At 40.1% G+C, this 19602-nt stretch overlaps 1 protein-coding gene and 2 long non-coding RNA genes across 3 annotated transcripts in view; 2 read left to right on the top strand and 1 right to left on the bottom strand.

Annotated features, from left to right (window-relative positions):
• si:dkey-88l16.3 (low-density lipoprotein receptor-related protein 2) overlaps positions 1 to 3488 on the bottom strand; it is a 35876-nt gene extending 32388 nt beyond the window's left edge. Inside the window, exons 1-5 of the mRNA XM_058790209.1 lie at positions 3356 to 3488; positions 1811 to 1930; positions 1448 to 1678; positions 835 to 948; positions 573 to 692 (exon numbers count right to left, since the gene is read on the bottom strand). Coding sequence (XP_058646192.1) covers positions 573 to 692; positions 835 to 948; positions 1448 to 1678; positions 1811 to 1930; positions 3356 to 3407 — 637 coding nt within the window. The 5' untranslated portion in view covers positions 3408 to 3488. The remainder of the gene's footprint in view (positions 1 to 572; positions 693 to 834; positions 949 to 1447; positions 1679 to 1810; positions 1931 to 3355) is intronic.
• Positions 3489 to 5260: 1772 nt separating this feature from the next.
• On the top strand, positions 5261 to 7486 carry LOC131547723 (uncharacterized). Its single transcript, XR_009272991.1, has 3 exons — positions 5261 to 5393; positions 6702 to 6837; positions 7424 to 7486. It is a non-coding gene; the product is annotated as an uncharacterized LOC131547723 (long non-coding RNA).
• Positions 7487 to 14350: 6864 nt separating this feature from the next.
• LOC131547704 (uncharacterized) lies at positions 14351 to 15560 on the top strand. The gene is made up of 3 exons (XR_009272988.1): positions 14351 to 14787; positions 15188 to 15252; positions 15343 to 15560. It is a non-coding gene; the product is annotated as an uncharacterized LOC131547704 (long non-coding RNA).
• The last annotated feature ends 4042 nt before the right edge of the window (positions 15561 to 19602 follow it).

The raw sequence follows: 19602 nt of genomic DNA, 5'->3' as shown, positions 1-19602 counted from the left end.
GAACATTTGTTAATACTAAGTATTTGGAACTAATAGTATATAGACTACACATTATATACGGTCTCTTTCCTTGACATTAAAATTATACACTTAAAATAGTAATTATTATTATTATTATTATTATTGTAGCAATATGCCAAATACGATGATGCATATTCAATACTGTATTGTACAGCATTTGGGGTTTTTACATTTTCAAAAAACATCAAATGTGTTGTTATAATTCTCCAAATTAAACTGCCTTTTATTTTGTTGTACAAATGCCAAAGTGAACATATTTTCTGGAAAATTCATAGTTTCATATCAAGTTGGTGCAGGTTTTGTCTACTTTAGAAACAAGTATGGTCGTTTCATTTTTTGATCAAGTTATATATAAACTGTCTTGAGCTCTGGCTCAATCAAATGTCAAGAAAGATGTCAAAAACACATTCAGTTGAGGGATACGGTATTACCCAGTATTGTGCACATCTAGAGAACAGTATATGCTGCATATTGCAGAAGTGATATGACTAGTAAGGTAGTGCACAGGTCCAAAAATAGTCTGCTTTGAGGCAAAAGTGCAGCTACCGTACCTTCACAATCAAGTCCATTTGCAGAAAGTCTCATTCCAGTGGGACAAGTGCACAAAGCTCCCCAAAGCTGGTCAATGCAAGTATGACTACAGCCACCATTCCCATTATGACAACTTTTACCTGGTCACAAAGATGAAACATAAATAAATCAAGCTAGCCTGTTGTCTGAGATATGCTACATGATCAGTCAAACGCACTTCAAAGCAAATTACAGCAAAAAATAAATAAAAATAAAATAATAAAAATGAGGGTCTTTATGTACCACATGTAAGAGGCTCATCTCTCTTATCGGAGCACTGAGCAACTCCATCACACCTCTGTCTCGGGGTTAGACATGTGCCATCAGGACAGCGGATGTTCATCTTCCCACAGGAACCTAATAAAACATGATCAAATATAACATGACCCTTAGACAATCAATAAAAAGTCTATGATATTCTAAATATCAACAGAAATACTGTGCATACAGGGTGTTAATGAATGTTTTGTGTAAATCAAAACATGTTTTGTGAGTGTGACAGGTGAGTTTTATTTATTTTTTGGTCATTTATATAATTTATAGTATAGTAGTTTTTTTAGTATCAACTAGTAGACTTCCTAGAGTTTGCTATACATGGAACCAGGACAATAAAAGTATTTACATGCACAATCATAATGCAATGTGGAACAATGTGAAATTGTAATACATTTATCTGAATCTTTCCTATTTTGCATTTATGAACAGGTGGCCCCATTTCCCTTTTGGTAGGGCCCAGATAATTTGAGGTTGTGCCTCTTCTTGCATTTATTTTAAACAACTGGTCCTACAAAAAGTCACAGGTTGATCTAATGCACTGACAGACATCCGTTGTTTAATGAGGGTTAGAGCATCTCACCACAGGTTTCTTCATCAGAGTTGTCACCGCAGTCGTTGACATCATTGCAGAGAAGCTCTTGTGGGATGCAAATGCTGTTCTTGCACTTCCAGTCACCTGACAGACACCCTAAACGCCTGCTGCAGTCCCACTCATCTGAAGTGTCGGGACACTGGGGCCGGCCGTTACAAACGCCCGACCCAATCACACACCCGGAGCCATCCGCACACTCCAACTCTCCAGGCTGACATACTAATGGCATAGAAATATGCTTGTTTATTCGTGTTCTACTTCCATAGAAACAACCAGATGCAATCTGATCAATTCAGCAAGTCAGCATAAAGACAGACAACTTTTCAGGAGCAGGTGGTGTCTGATACATACCGCAGTCCATCTCATCAGATCCATCCTGGCAGTCACTGACACCGTCACAGCGCCATCTGTGTGTGACACACACTCCATCATCACACTGCCACTGATTTCTGCTGCAGCCTCCGTGAACACCTGAAACGACTCAATACTTTATACAATCTGGATACGTTTTGTAGGTCAAATGAAAAAGTGGAGAAATAAGTGAAATAACAGGATATAAAAGCATTTGTTTCACAAATTTTAATTATTTGTGGATGACTGTAGGCTATAGTTTTCTTTCTGCCATTTTGAAAGACATACATGATCTATGATATTTAATGATTCATTGCCAATTCTGTATTGAGTGACAACAGTCATGATAGATGAGCCATTTCCAAGGCATTGAAAGGTCTCTATGAATGTATGAAAACTGAACATGTTGACCTTAAACACTTAATTTCTAGCGATTATCATCAATTTGATTGCACAGATATTATTTAAACTAAACTGTGCTAGACAATGACAACTCTGAATTCAATAATGAAATGCATTTAACTGAAAATTGAGTCATTATACATTACTGACACTCTATCCTCCAATTTGATACGGTTAAGTGCTTTAACACAATCTATATTGTTAAAAGCGCTATACAAATAAAGGTGACTTGACCTTGTACAAAGTTAAGCAGTAAAGCAATTACAAAACAATTCAGCAAAAACAAATAAATGAACATACAAAATGTATCCAATAAAAATTGTAGTTAATAAATCATATGAAGTTAAAACATGTAACAATTTTAAAATGCAGTAAAAACAGTAATATTGTGAAATATTACTGCTGTTGAAAATAACCATTTTCTGTAAATGTTAAAATGTCATTTATTCCTGTGATGTAAAGCTACATTTTCACCATTACTCCAGTCTTCAGTGTCACGTGATTCTTCAGAATTCATTAAATATGCTGTTTTGCTGCTCAAGAAACATTTCTGATTATTATCAGTGTTGTGCCGATTAATATTTTGTGGAAACCATGATTTTTTCAGTTTTCTTTGATAAGTAGAATGTTCAAAAGAACAGCTTTAAAATATATATATAGAAATTACTTTTGATGATTTAATCCTGAATAAAACGGATATATCATTGGATCAAGTTTCTGAAAGACTCATAATTATTGACACTAATTTCCACAAATGTATCGAAGCGTCATTGTTGCTACTGAAACATGTCCTCATCAACTTCTGAACGATAGTGTATAGCCCACATGGTTTTATGATGCGTTTAATTGATTTGATATGCCATACCAAAAAATGTGATATTAGAATTTCCGCTTAAAGGGCAGAATTCATAAAAGAGTTTAAGAGGGTTCTTCAAACCAACACGACCAATCAACAGAAGCACACATATTTGTGAAACTGGAAATTTTGCTCAAAACTGAGATGTAGCTTTGAGACAACTAGCCCCGTTTTTCCTTTATTTATTAGTACTATTACGATTATTTTTTTAAGAATCGGAAGGACCTTCAAGGAGCATACAAATTACTGCCCGACTGCTCCAATAAAAGTTTCTAAAAGAGAATTACCTGAGAGCAAGGCAAACACCGCCGAGCAGCAGATTAAGTGCCGCAGGTCCATCACACTCACGCACCTGTTTGAGCCACGCGCGTCTGCGGACCAATCACACTCCTTTATAAGATCCAGCTGCGCGAGACCTGCTCAATCATGACGTCATGCGCACTGCTGTTTGGGGAAGTTTCACTCAAAAAACACTGCAACAAATCATTTCAAGATTGCGCTACAATTTATTAATAATCCTTATCCGTCATTTTGACTGAATGGGCTGTAAATTTACATTCATTTTCTATTTTCAGAAGAGTTACGTATCTAATAGCTCTTGTCAGTCCGCTGCATTATTTTCCTATTGGTTATTTTCATGTTTCCTTTGTATTGACCTGTAAGTAGGCTAAATGAATAAATAAATAAATAAATAAAAATAAAAAGACAACATGTAGACTGTTCTGCCCTTTGGGTATTATTTATTTATTTATTTTGTGTGTGTGTGTGTGTGTGTGTGGGGTGTATATAGGCTATACACACAAACACACACACAGGCTATGAATATGCGTACTTTTCAATTAAAGACCACTTACAGATTTAATATGGGCTGCTTTTGGTGCTTGACACTTTTTTATTGGTCATTTTGTTTTTCAAGAAAAATGTAAAATGTTTCTCTCTATTTAACAACATTGAAAGACGACTTCCCTTACTGATCACGTCTCTTGCGCGGCTGGATGTTGGACTCATGAAAAATAATCGCGTTGTTTGTATTCACCACTGATTTACTGAAGTCAAAACACGGACGGAATTGGCGTTAGCGCGAGCTGCGCTTGCTGTGAGGCGGGAGCGACGAGCCGGCAGAGAATTGCGCAGCCTTCCTCGAACAGTTATGTTCAGGATTTCTGATTTAATTAACTAATACTGCGTGAGGGGGGCTGTGACTGGATGCTGACAGGTATCGGTGATCATTCTCAAGTGATCAGCACTCCTGCTGTTGTATCAGTCAGTGGTTAGCAGAAACGGGACACATAAATTAAGCCCAGTACGGGACGTCCCGGGTTGGCAACCCTAGTTCAAACATTCACACAGAAACAATACATTTAACACACTGTTAATGTTAGTTATGGAAAATTAACCTTATTTTAAATTGTTTCCAGTGAAACTATAAAAATATAGATGCTGCCTAAGTCACATTATGAATTAAACACAAACAGGAAGAATAACTAAATCTGGTATTCCTGCACAAAACTGTATTCATTTGAACACTTCTCTAGCATACACTGTTTAATCTTCAAAATATATTTGAAGTGTTCGATTTCCAGAAGATGGCAGCAATGTTCTACTATAGCCCTTTCTAACGTCATCACCACGAATTAAAATAAGAAACATACATCAATTAAATGATTTTTCTTACATAAAATGTTGCTATTTTAATAATACTAACATTACTAAATTAGCCAAGCCAAATTAAAAATACCATTAATCCCCAAATACTATACATAACTAGCGTAAAAATATTATTAAAACATGTTATCATGTGACACGAAAAAAAATGACACGATTATGTTACAAAATCTGGTCTCTGGGACACTGTAAAAAAATTACATTTTGAAAAATTGTGGGAACTGACAAATAAATATTGACTCAACAAATTGCTTCCCGATAATTCTCCCCAAACAAAAAATGCATTGTACGAATTTTAGCTGAAGGTCTTAAATTAAATTTAAAAATATACATTCACCGAACATATTAAATTGTGCTCAGCCAATCTATCAAGCAGAAGTGAAAAATCTGTGGGCCTGTTTACACTTGGTCATTTCATGCGTTTACGCTGATCGGATATCTATCTGATTTGTTAAAACGTTTCCATTTATACTTGGCCACATAAATGTGTCTTCCCAAAACGGATATAAATCCGTTCTTCAGTTCCCGCGCTATATGCAAATTTAACGGAGTTCACGTCAATGAAAGCAATATGCACTTCATTTTATTCATTATCAGCTATTTCAATATCAGAGATAGCAACAGGAGAGCGCGGCATCAACACTGGAAAGATAGATTAAGGTGCGTTCACGCCATATCTTAATATCCGTAATTACGAGCAGTGATGGGAATAATGGCGTTATAAATAAACGGCGTTACTAACGGCATTATTTTTTTCAGTAAGGAGTAATCAAATGAATTACTGTTTCCCCCGTTACAACGCCGTTACCGTTACTGACAATAAAATGTGGCGTTACTATATTATATTATTAGAATTAAATTTTTCAGTTCATCTGAATGGATGCGCAGTGTAGCTGTATTTGACGTACCATAAACTCTAGTGTGAAGCGCACGACTCGCCGTCGCTTTCTCTCACATACACTACGCAAAGAAAGATACAGAGCAAGAGTCTTTCATAACATCCAGAATTGACGCGCTACATGTAAACAATATTCTTTGTTGTATTTTCCTGTCAAAATAACGGAGTTCCTTTGAAATTCTTCAGCTTTTAAGAACTGCCGGTTTCTCTAGTAGTGGGCGGAACTAATGCGCAAACGACAATCTCATTGGCTGGCTCTCACCTATTATCGTCCTTGTTTTGATTTCAGCAAATCAATTCGAGCGAACGCAGACAACGTGATTAATATTCATGAACCCAGCAGCTCATTAATCCTTAGTGCGTTTTATATTGATGACAAATATGCATTCATACTTGGTTATTCTAATTACTAAAGTTCTATCATCATATAATATTAAATTATCATAATATTATATTATAATGCTTGACTGACTGATACTAAGTGTCAGTAGATAAATAGTGTAGATTAATGTACAATGTTTTATAATAATAATTTATTCTTTTTAGTGTCCATTTCATTAATTTAACATATTTAATATTGGGGGCATCCAAAGTTATTTGACATTTGAACATTTTTTAAAAAGTAACGCAATAGTTACTTTCCCTGGTAATTAGTTACTTTTATAATGATGTAACTCAGTTACTAACTCAGTTACTATTTGTGAGAAGTAACTAGTAACTATAATTAATTACTTTTTTAAAGTAACGTGCCCAACACTGATTACGAGATACCAATAGTAAAAATCGTTCACATCCTCATTCATAGAGTGAAATATTGAGCGGAGTGTCACACGTGACGATTTCTAGAGGGAGAGTGAAACCTGTGCACTGAATACTGCTAGGCAGTGCAGCGCGCCATATATTTTCGGCTCATATTTTCCGTTATTATATATCAGCCTAAAACTGAAAATGCCTTTTTCAGCCGATAATTTTCGCCGTGCGAAATTTTGGTGCATGCCTATTGATTATGGGCCATGCTCTGGTGAATGCAGTATCATCCTCTACTTAAAATTGATTGTTTTGTTTCACAGGTAGCCTGAAGCAAAACCCTCTGCTAAAAAATGTTAGCAAAAAAGAAGTTAAGACAGCCCTTAGCAAATGGTTCGCCAACACCAGGGACAGGGATGGCAACCGCACCTTGCGAGCCCAGCGGGACCTTGAACGGAGGTCAGTACGGTCAGTTTCTGTAAAATTTTGGTTTCTGCAAGTTAAACCACACCGCTGTTTCTCCATTTTGATTTCATGTTTACCTTAGCAGCCAATTGATCTTAGTTGGTTGCTAGGTAACAGACTTGACAGTTGTTTATCAAACTTTATGGAGCGGTTTAAAGTTTCCTAACCAGACATAAGATAATATTTTGTAAGATAAAATAAGAATTCAAAATGAAATTAAGATTTGCTTCTTTAATAAGAATTTGTGAACAAATATAAATTAAATGATCAAATCTTAAGTTAAGACCTAAGACAGGAAGTTTCTGTAATAAACCCCTGAAGCAAATCTTAACTTCATTTAGGATTCTTATGTTATCTTACAAAATCTTAACTTACATCTAGGAAACCACTCAACAAAGTTTAATAATCAGCTGTCAGGTCTATTACCAAATACACACAAAGGGCTGGGTAAACATGAATTTAAATGGAGAAACAAAGAGTGTGCTTTTCATTTCAGTGCGGTAATTGACCCTTAACAAAATCCCGCCCTTACTGTCCGACAAGCCATGCTGCTCTCACTCTACACATCATGTTCTCACAGTCACAAAAACATTGCGGAGCAAAGAGGACACTGACAACGCACCAACAGAAAAGACAGAGCAGGTTACTTCTTGTATGAAACAGTCTCAGCTTTCAAATGTTGTCATTTTTAAAGAAATTCAAATAAATACTGTTTTGTGGCTCTTTAACGTGTTGTGACATTTGGGTCCTCCAAAAGTCTCTCCACCATCAAATGTTGACTCATACAATAAATAATCCATCTCAGTCATTACTTATGTTGTGATGGACTGTAAGTTTATATCTACAGAGACACTGTCCAATGCCTGTATTTTCTTATTTTATTCTTCTATTGCTTTGTTTAGGACATTTCTGGGCTGCATCCTTTGGCCAGTCGGCGAGTCATCTGTCTGAAGCTTGGGAACGGGAAGGTCTACCTAGTTGTCATGTCTCATTTGCTAATGTTGCAAATGACTTATTGACTGCTATAACTGTAACTCAACAGAATACTGGGGATTGTAATTTTTGGATGTTTTTTGTTTTGGTTGCGTCTGTTGTGGCAACTGATATGATGTCAGGGGCAGGGTCGTGGCAACGGCTCTTACTTGTTTCTGTCACCTTATCTGCTGATCTGATCTTTTGACCATATCCATTTTTTCCCCCTGTCTGTTTATATGTTTTGAATGGCTGTCCTATTAAAATTATTTATATAATTCACATTAGGTGGTACCGTGATTACTTGCCAGAATGGATAAATTAAAAGTTGCCATGAATGTTTACAGTGCAAAATTTGACTGAAGGGATATACGATTACAAGTTGTACAGAACGCGGCTACAAGGCTTCTGACTGGGACCACAAGGAGGTTGCACATTACCCCTGTGCTTAAGGCCCTTCATTGGCTTCCCATTGGTTTTAGAGTGCATTTTAAAATTTTTGGTCATTACTTACAGAGCCCTGCATGATCAGGCACCCTCTTATATCCATGATCTATTACATGCACACTCTCCTGGCTGGTCTTTGAGGTCTTCTGACCTAGACCTTTTAACTATTCCCAGAACATGTCTTAAGACAAGGGGTGACCGTGCTTTCTGTGTTGTAGCTCCAAGGCTTTGGAACTCTCTCCTCTTGTCATTGAGAACTATGTGTTTGTCACGGTTCGTGGGTCCGTGCGCTCATTCCTGGGTGGGTGTTGTGTTTTGCGTGCTGCTGCCGCTGCTGGCAACCCCGCTTCCTAATCAGGGGCTTCATCTGCACCCTATTTTGCTGTCTATATCTGGGTGCTATATCTCTACGAGCTAGGACGTCACTCTGGGATTATTGGAAACTGCTGTGGTTTCTGCATTCTGTGAAGCCAATAAACTGTTTTCTTCACTCGCAATTGGATCTGAGTCTTTGCTTACGTGACAGAACGAACTGACCAGAAGATGGATCCAGCAAGTGCCACTGAGCTCTTAGCTTCTTCGAGAACAATAACGCAAGAATGACTCAACAGGAGCAACAGATGCTGAGCACTGGCCTCGCCGTTCAGGCATTAGTCTCGCAGGTTTCTGAATTAACCTCCCAGTTTCAACGTTTTAAGGTGGAGTCCACACAACAGCCCGTTGTGCACAATCCACCAGCACTTCCAGATGCATCTAGTACCATCCATTCTGCTGAACCTCGGTTGCCGCCTCCCACTGTCTACTCCGGTGAGCCTCACTTGTGCCGTCCTTGTTTGACTAAATGCTCTTTATACTTTTCTCTTCAGCCATCATCATTTCCCACAGAGGAATCTAAGATAGCGCTATCACATCGCTTTCTGGACAGACCACTCTCTGGGGCACCACGGTCTGGGACAATAAGCACCAGTGTGTTTCCTCGTTCCAGGCGTTCTCGAGTGAACTGAGAAAGGTTTTCAATCGAGCAGCATCTGGAAGTGAGGCGGCACGGATCTTGGCGGAGTTACGCCAGACTCACCGAACAGTTACAGACTATTCTATTGAGTTTCGTACCTTGGCAGCAGAATGCAGCTGGAACGCCGAGGCTCAATGGGATATGTTTTTGACTGGCTCTGCATATCCTAAACGAGATCTATGCCCTGGATTTACCCACCTCTTTGGATGGGCTTATTGACTTGGCTATTCGGATGGACGCCAGGTTGTGGCGGCGAAGTCAACACAGACCTCTTCTCTCGACTACTGATCGTCTAGACCGCTCTTCATACAACCCATATGAGGCACTGGACGAAGTCTCGGATTCTGAGCCCATGCAAGTGGGACGGTCCCGTCTCTCTCCAGATGAGAGGGAGAGACACCGTAGCCACAGATTATGCTTATACTGCGGGGAGGCTGGCCATATGGTGGCACAGTGCCCAGTAAAAGCCGGAGCCCGCCGGTAAACAGGAGGTTACTGGTGGGCGGGTTCGCTACGGAAAAGACCTCCCACATGGTCACCCATCTCCCGATCAAGATTCAGTGGGACTCGGACAATTACAGCTGTCAGGCTCTCATTGACTCGGGAGCCGAGGGTAATTTTTTGGATTTTACTCTGGCCCGTAAGCTTAAAATTCCTGTATTTGTCCTTAAGAATCCCATTTCTGTTGTTGCCCTCAGCGGTCAATCATTGTCTCCTGTTACTTACACCACAGGCTTGATAAGACTGGTCACCTTGAGCAATCACACGGAAGACATTCATTTTTTTCTAACTAATTCTCCTTCTGTCCCCGTAGTCCTCGGTCATCCCTGGTTGACTTTACACAAACCTCACATTAACTGGGTTCTCAATTATGTCCTGGCCTGGAGTGATAAGTGTCATGCTTCTTGTCTGTTGTCTGCTTGTCCTTCTGTCTCTTGTTCTGAGCATGGGGACCTGTCTAACGTGCCCAGTGAGTATCTCGACCTGAATGGAGTGTTTAGTAAGTCTCGAGCTGCTTCTCTTCCTCCGCATCGTCCCTATGACTGTGCTATAGACTTATTGCCAGGTACGTCTCCGCCTAAGGGCAGATTATACTCACCTTCCGCTCCGGAGAGGGAGGCCATGGAGAAATATATTTCTGATTCTCTAGCGGCCAAGATCATCCTCCCCTCTTCGTCACCGGCGGGTGCAGGGTTCTTTTTCATGGAAAAGAAAGACGGTTCCTTGCATCCTTGCATCGACTATCGGGGGCTGAACAGCATCACAGTGAAGAATACTTATCCTTCGAGCGTCTGCAGGGTGCGTTGTTTTTCACGAAATTGGATCTCCGTAACGCTTACCATTTGGTCCGCATGAGAGAGGGGGATGAATGGAAGACCACTTTTAATACCCCCAGGGGGCACTTTGAATATCTTGTTCTTCCGTTCGGTCTTTCGAACGCTCCCGCGTAGAGAATGGGCTTTATGTCAAGCCAGAGAAATGCGTTTTCCATGCACAGTCAGTCCCCTTTTTAGGGTACATCGTGTCGGCCGAGGGAGTGTGCATGGATCCCGACAAAGTTAAGGCTGTGGTGGATTGGCCAATCCCAGATTCTCGTAAGGCCCTGCTGAGGTTTCTGGGCTTTGCCAATTTTTACTGCGTTTTATTCGCAATTTCAGCCAGCTAGCTTCTCCTCTGACTGCCTTAACCTCCACCAAGACTGCGTTCAGGTGGTCTAACGCAGCTGATGATGCATTCACCAAACTAAAGGGCTGCTTTGTTTCAGCGCCCATTCTCGTCGCCCCTGATCCATCATGTCAGTTTGTGGTGGAGGTTGACACTTCAGAGGAGGGAGTTGGTGATTTTTATAATAATTAAGTATATTTATAATCCATTGCCAATCGATGTATTAGTAGCCTATGGAACATATTTTACAAGGCTACTTGCTGCCGTCAGAGAAAGTATAATTTCTGCATTCATGCGCTCCTCAGATGCTCTCATTTCCCGAGTTGTGCTTTTAAGTCGGAATGTGAAAACAGCACGCTCGCGTTACTACAAAGATTTGTTGGACGCGTATTATTAGAGCTTTCCCACTTGAGTTCACGTGCATTTTCTCAGTGGGGAAATTATTTTTCACATGAGGTGCCGGTGATGATGCTTCTTATGTTCGTTTTGGAGAAACAAAGGACAAATATTTCAATCGATCGCTCAGGCATGGCACCGAAATGAGGTACCGAAATCTGAGTTTTGATTAGGTTCTAGTACATACCTGTTACATAGGTACCAGTGCCATATTGGTACCGGGTTTCGGTACCCAACCCTACTGTGGGCCCACAAAAACCCCATAACGGGGCCATTTGTGGATCCAGTGTAATCACCCATTTGGGCCCCATAAGGGTTTTGTATGTGGCCCACTTTGGCCCCAGTTATTAGAACTCATTTGGGACCCATGTAGGCCCCTCTAATGAACACCTAAATGGGCCCCACTTGGAGCCCACTATGGACCCATCATGGGCCCCTATGGGTTAACACACATGGGGCCCATGTGGAGCCGATGGACAAAATTGTATGGGTCCCATTTGGGTTGCCCATGCAGGGCCCAAGTGACAGCCCACCAAAAACCCACATGGGGCCCACATGGAAATGTTGGCTGGGTTGTAACACTAACGAGTCACATGACACCAGGGAGAGAAAATGGCTAATTGGTACCAATTTGGACATTTTCACTTAGGGGTGTACTCACTTTTGTGGCCAGCGGTTTAGACATTAATGGCTGTGTGTTGAGTTATGTTGAGGGGACAGCAAACTTACACTGTTATACAAGCTGTACACTCACTACTTTACATTGTAGCAAAGTGTCATTTCTTCAGTGTTGTCACATGAAAAGATGTAATAAAATATTTACAAAAATGTGAGGGGTGTACTCACTTCTGTGAGATACTGTATATGCAAGCAACAGTGTCTTGAACGTAATGCGAGCCGTAATCGGCAGCCAGTGCAGGGAGATGAAGAGAGGTGTAACATGGGCTCTTTTGGGCTTGTGGAACACCATTCGTGCCGCTGCATTCTGAATCATTTGTAAAGGTTCGATTGTGCATGATGGAAGTTCAACCAGAAGAGCATTGCAGTAGTCTAGCCTAGAAATGACAAGGGCCTGGACAAGAAGTTGTGCAGCATGCTCTGTTAGGAAGGGCCTGATCTTTCTGATGTTGTGCAATGCAAACCTGCAAGATCGAGCAGTTTTTGCAATGTGGTCTTTGAAAGTCAGCTGGTCATCAAAGATTACACCAAGATTTCTGACCTAACTTGATGGGGTAATTGTTGATGAACCTAACCGGACGGTGAAGTCATGCTGTAGAGTTGGAGTGGCAGAGAAGACAAGGAGTTCAGTCTTTGCCAGGTTGAGCTGTAAGTGAAGTCAAGATTGTAATAGACAACAATATTCAATTTTATGAGAGATAAGATAAATCCCATACCATCTCTGAAAATATACCGGTGCTTTTAAGTAGCAGGTAGTATGGTCGAACACATGGTAAAAATGTTAAGTGTTCAAATGTTTGTATTAAGCCATCTTTTTTCACCCTTATTGTTTTGAAGTCGCTATGACTGAAACAAGCATGAATATTGTATAATAAATCTTTTTTGATCAATGATTTGATAACTACAAATAACTTAGACTGTATGCTTTTAGTTGAAACGTAGCTTAATAATATTACTGGTGTAACAACACTGAATGAGGCTTGTCCTCCGAATTTGAATTATTATCAGTCGGTCAGACAAAACAGAAAGGGTGGTGGATTAGTAGTCATTTTCTCTTCGCAGTTTATGTGTAATGACATTGATATAAGTGAGTTTGCAGCTTTCGAATAGCTAGCTTTTGAGCTTAAAAGGTGATTTACCAGTGTGTGTTATCACACTATAGCAGTGGCGTTCCGTCCATATAAGCTGCGAATGCGCCGCATACCCAGGCCGTCTGAGAGAATGAGTTCACGGGCTAATGAATATAAACATGATTATAAGTTGATCCCTTGTCATTTGAGATGTGACTTAAATCTTAATCTTAGCACTCAGCATACCCTGTTCAAAAAGTCACCGCTCGCCACTGCTATATAGGCCACCAAAATATGTAACAACATTATTTTCAGGAATTATCAGAACTGATTTCACTTTGTATTACTAGATTTGATCAAATTATTTTGAGAGGGGAATTGAATATTCATATTAATAAAGTGACTTCAAGGTAGGGGTGGGCGCTATACCGGTATTGGGTTGGGTATTAACGTGACTACCGGTATTACGTTGTGCCATGATATGGATTTTGCTATACCGTGAATACCGTTACATATTCATGGATTTCACTGGATGGACAGACAAAGATTTTTTTCCCCGCGCTCGTTACGGCGTCATCAGAGAGAGAGAGATGCCCCGCTTGATCGGACATAAAGTTTTTGCTCCAAACACATGATCGGCTATTCTGAACTGCACACAAACTACAATAATTTACCAAAATGTAATTTGTGTGGTAATATTACTAAGTCTGTAAACGGGCGTTAACACAGGACAGAGAAGAAAATACTGTAGCAGGCAGCGCAAGATCACTGTTCACAATGCTCGAAATATAGGAAGAAAAATATAAATAATGAATTAATATGAATGAGTATCTGAAGTGAAGGACAATTTCTTTTTCTCTTTCCTCCTTGTTAATAAGCGCAGCGCAGAGCAGCTTTATTTACAGCGGTAACAAAGTAACTCTAAATTGAGGCCATAAGCGCCATCTGCTGTCAGAGAGTGAATTTGCATGTTCTTTCAGTCCATTTGCTGTTTTTCTTTTGCGCAGCTGTCTTATGTAGGATAACTTCACACATCTAAAGTCAGACCATTCTATTTTTGACTTAGATCTTGAAATCATGTTTTTTTTTCTAGTTACACTGTTAGACATTTCTGTAATTTCCACAGTTATTTACTGTATATCCAGTGTAATACTGCAAATTACCTTTACAGTAGATAACTGTAATACCATTTGCATCATGGGAATTTTCTGTGACGTCAGACCCCACATACAGAGACTTACTGTATTTTTAAAAATGGCTGTATACTACTGTAACGGTCTCTTTGGCGCCATTATACTGAGGTCGTTTTATTTTCCTCATTTCTTACATTTGGATTGACACAATTTGCCCTACACCATGTCTACAACGCCGCAGCAGCTTGGGACTGACTACTGGATGTGTTACATCGCTTCTAATGATTGGAAAATCCGTTTGTGCGCGAGCGCTTGGAGTACATCTGTACATCAGAAATATACCGGGGCATCACATTACTGTCCACATCCACTGTAGATAGTATATATAATTGGTTCTATATTGTTTTTTATCGAGTCGCGCCTCGCCGCGCCACTCGCGTCCGAGAAAGACACGGAAGCAGCGGCGCCACAGGTTTTTCCCGGGGATGAACCCGCGAGAGTGGGAGAGCTCCGGAGAACATCTGCGCTGTGTGTCGATGCACTTTACGAGAGAATAAGACCAGCAAGCAAGGTAAAAATATATGTACGTTTGTCTGTGTGTTTCTGTCAGATTTTTGCACACCAGTTTACCTAACATTACTCGTCAACATGGCGGTTACAGAACTTTACCATGGTAAACTGCGCTGTCGTTTCAAACGACTTTTGTCAGCTTATTGAATTAAGTTACCGAATTAAAATTGTTTTTAACGAGCAACGCTTATCTTATATTAACATTAGGTTAACTAATTTGAAATTTAGTGCAGGTGTTAGTAGTTATTGTTGGCCAGTAGCCTGAGAAAATAAAATCGTATATGTTAGCTAGGTTAAACTAGTTTTATGGCTAACTGCCTCTTTAGTTTTAGAATTAGTTTGTTATAGTTTTTAATGGAATTTAAGATTTACTGCATTGTTTTTGTATTTGTGTTTTAAAGGCAACTGCAATGAAGCATCAAGAAAGACATGAGCAGGCCAGCCACCCTGAGACTGATAATTCAAGGTAAGAGAACAACTATGGTTTTGAGAGGTTTGTGTACTCTATATGAGGTTTGCCTTCAAAAGTGTGTTATTTCTTCTACTTGTTTTTCAGAGAAGACATTTCTGTCAAAGTGGAGGGTGAGCAAAGATGGTGGCCACGTTTTGGAGCAGCACCTGGGTTTTGCAGACGGCTATATATTCTCTGGCTGCTTGTCTTTTTCCCCCCATTATGTTTCTGCACATAATGCAACATAATGCATAATGCACTGCAAAACGTCCTAAGACAGGAGAAATGGTGAAGATGCACTGTTCCACCATGGGAAGACTGTATTTTTAAGTGTTATACATGCAATGTTTTAAATAAAGAATTTGATATTTTGTAGTTATTGTGTCTGTTTTAATTGAATGCCAGTAGTACTTATGTAGAGTAAAAATAAAATGAATTCTATATAAAAATTATAAAATCTAATGAAATCTATATTAAAATGAATGAATTACAGTAGTATACTGATAAATCAAATACAGTTTGCTACTGTAAATCTTAATTACAGTAACTTACTGGCAACAAGTTACTGTAAAAACCCTTTGAAATGTCTAACAGTGTATATAAGGTTAAAACACATATTTTGCCTGTAATTTAACTAAGGTCTACTAAAATGTGATTCCAATTTTTTTTCTCATATATAATATCGATATCGTCTGAACAGTGGAAAATTTCATGATTATGAATTTTAGCTCATATCGCCCACCCCTACTTCAAGGCTAGGAAGATCTTAACTCTTTTGGATAGTTTCGAACTCACCCAACACATTAAGGAACCCACTAATCAGCATGGTAACACATTAGATATTGTAATAACAACAGGATTAAATATTGAGTATATTTGAACAGAATACTACATCCCGCTACATCCAGAACATTCTCGGTCACCATTCCTGGCTGGTGGAATGATCTTCCCACCCATATTCGGAGTGCTGGATCCCTGTCAATCTTCAAGCAACAGCTGAAAACTCATCTCTTTCGACACTACTTGACTTCATCCTACACATAAAAAAAAACAAAAAAACTTTCTCCTTATTTATTCCTTCCCTTGCTAGCTTGTACTTATTTAAACAATGCCTGAGACTTGGTGTTACAAGCACTTCGTTTGTCGGATTGCCTCTTCAAGATGAATCGCTTTATGTATTCCCCAAATTGTAAGTCGCTTTGGATAAAAGCGTCTGCAAAATGACTAAATGTAAAATGTAAATTTGTGTGTGTGACCAGGGTCTACGTGGAATGGGGAGAGGCACAAGCTTGCCCACGGGTAAGTGACGGGGAGTCGAAGACGTGGCACAGACTGAGCAGCTACGGACGTACCTGGTGACATCATGGGACATACTGGGCCACCAGTACCGAGCTTGGAGGAGCGAGAGGGTCCGTTGGCTGCCTGGATGTCCAGAGCCCGGTACCGAGTGAACTGAGCCCAGAAGGGATTGCCATAGGGTGGATGGAACGTAAGTCTGGACCTACCAGCGGAGCAGATTCTGTGAGAGTGGCGGCTCTGATGTCCTTGTCCAGGTCCCAGATGATGGGGTTGACTATGAGGGCTGGAGGGAGAATTGGTTCCGAGTCTGTGGGAGAGTCAGGCGAGTGGAGACGGGATAAGGCGTACGCCTTGCAGTTACGATTTCTGGGACGGTAGGTGATGGTGAAATTAAACCTGGTGAAGAACAGGGCCCAACGGGCTTGTCTGGGGTTAAGTCTCTTAGCTTCTCTGAGGTACTGGAGGTTTTTATGATCTGTGATAACTGTGAAGGGATGGTTGGCTCCCTCCAGCCAATGCCGCCACTCCTCCAGGGTCAGTTTGATGGCTAATAGCTCCCTGTTGCCGATGTCATAATTTTGCTCCGCTTGGGTCAGTTTCTTGGAGTAATAAGCGCAAGGCTGGAGGCGTGGAGGCTCACCATACTGCTGGGACAGCACGGCCCCGACCTCGGCGGTGGAGGCATCAACTTCCACCACGAATGGCACCTGGGGTCTGGATGACGAAGGATGGGGGCCGTGCTGAATGCGGTCTTGAGGCGCTGGAACACCTCGTGGGCGCTGGAATCGAAGGACAGGGACTTGGGCTTTCCCCGGAGCAGGGTGGTGAGTGGGGCTGTGAGCAAACTGAAATTCTTGATGAACCGACGATAGAAATTGGCAAATCCCAGAAACCTCTGGAGTTCCTTAACAGATTGAGGGGTTGGCCATTCGGTGACTGCGGTTACCTTCTCCTGGTCCATCGGGATTCCGTCTTCTCCTATGAGGTACTGCACCGTGGAACTCAGGTGACTGTGATCTGGTGATTGCTGTGGGCGGCGGTGACTGTAACTCTCTGACAATCATAAATACATCCTTACAGACTGGCTATTTCCCTGATGTTTTTAAAACTGCTGTGGTAAAACCTGTATTAAAAAAGCCTAATATGGACAGTAATGTCCTGGCTAATTATAGACCGATATCAAATCTCCCATTTATTAGTAAAATACTTGAAAAGGTGGTTGCAACACAAATAAAATCTGTTCTAGAAAAAAATCGAATTATGGATGAGTTTCAGTCCGGCTATAGAAAGTACCACAGTACTGAAACTGCTCTTAGAAAAATAATGAGTGATCTTAGAGTTAATTCTGGTGAGAATAAAGTTTCAATTCTTGTTCTTTTAGATTTGAGTGCAGCGTTTGACACAACTGACCATGACATTTTAATAAATCGTTTGGAAAAATTGGTAGGTCTTTCTGATAATGTATTAAATTGGTTTAAAACTTATATTAAGGGGAAAAAATTCTATGTTCAACTTGGAAATTATGTGTCTGAGAAACATAAATTATGGAGTACCACAAGGAAGCTGTCTTGGCCCTTTATTATTTTCATTATATAAGTTGACACTTTGTGACATTATCAGAGAAAACAATATAAGTTTTCACAGTTATGCTGATGATACACAACTATACATTTCTGTTGAGCCAAATGACACTGTAGCTATTAACTCCATCACATCCTGCCTTATGACAGTGAATAATTGGATGAGTAACATTTTTTTTTTAAGTTAAATGGGGATAAAACTGATATTCGATTGGTTGGCCCTAAGACTAAAAGGGAAATGGTGTATAATAATTTGGTTAAATTGACTCCTTGGGTTCGCTCAGAGGTCACAAGTCTTGGTGTAATTCTACTCTCAGATCTAAGTTTTAATTCTCATATTAATAAGGTGATATAATCACCATTTTGTTTATTTAAGGAACATTTAAGGACCTTTTTTTAAACAGAAAGATGCAGAAAAATTAATTCATGCTTCCATCTCAAGTAGACTTGACTACTGCAGTGCACTTTTTCCCGGTCTTCCAAAAAAAAAAACAATTAATAGACTTCAGCTTATCCAAAATTCAGCAGCTCGGCTATTGACTAGAACTGAAAAGTGAGCATATAACACCAGTTTTAGCTACTGGCTTCCTATTCTCACGCCCAAGGACTGTTTTGTGTGTTTTGTTTTGTTTCCCTCGTGTCCCATGTACCTTTGATCTAGTTTTCCCTCGTGTGTGCCCATATTTGGTTATGTTCCTGTTCCTGTCCTCATTGTTTCATTATCAGTTGATTAGTCTCCACCTGTGTTTAATGAATTACCTCGTTTAGTTTCTGTTACTTGAACCCTGTGTTTTCCACTTTCCAGTGTCCGGTATTATACGTTGATGTTGTGCTTCTTGTGTATCTCTGCCTGCCTCGTTACCCCGTTTTGGAAGATTAAAGACTGTTTACTTTGAGTTTATCCTTTGTCTCCTCATTCTTCTTTCCGCCACAGTGGGCAACTGTGACACCTATAAAATTTTGAATGGATTATAAAGTCCTTATTTCGTATAAAGCATCATATCTGACTCGTTTCGGTGCATATCTCTTTACATGCTAATGAGCACTGCCACCCCACCCCTCTCTTCTGTGGAAGTGATCCATGCTTGAGTTTTAACTTTTTAACAAAACCTGCCTTGAATTGTCCCTCATTCAGAAAACAGTCTGGAGTAAAATCATTTGCACAGCCAGACATAAACTAATTTAGTGAAAGTGAAGTGACATATGGCCAAGTATGGTGACCCATACACGGAATTTGTGCTCTGCATTTAACCCATCCAAGTGCACACACACAGTAGTGAACACACACACACACACCATGAATACACACCCGGAGCAGTGGGCAGCCATATTGCTGCGGCGCCCGGGGAAATAGGTTCTGGCTGCAGACATGCACTTGCATTTTCAGACTTGCACTCTCAGACACCTGCACTTCCGCAAGTGATGTCACTTGCAGTCTTTTTTGTTTTTTATTTTATTTTATTTATTAAGTATTTTTTTAATTGAA

The sequence above is a fragment of the Onychostoma macrolepis genome, chromosome 10 (genome assembly GCF_012432095.1).
Source record: "Onychostoma macrolepis isolate SWU-2019 chromosome 10, ASM1243209v1, whole genome shotgun sequence".
NCBI lineage: Eukaryota > Metazoa > Chordata > Actinopteri > Cypriniformes > Cyprinidae > Onychostoma > Onychostoma macrolepis.
Note: the sequence above shows the minus strand (reverse complement) of the source record. Positions and strands in the feature narration are given on the sequence as shown.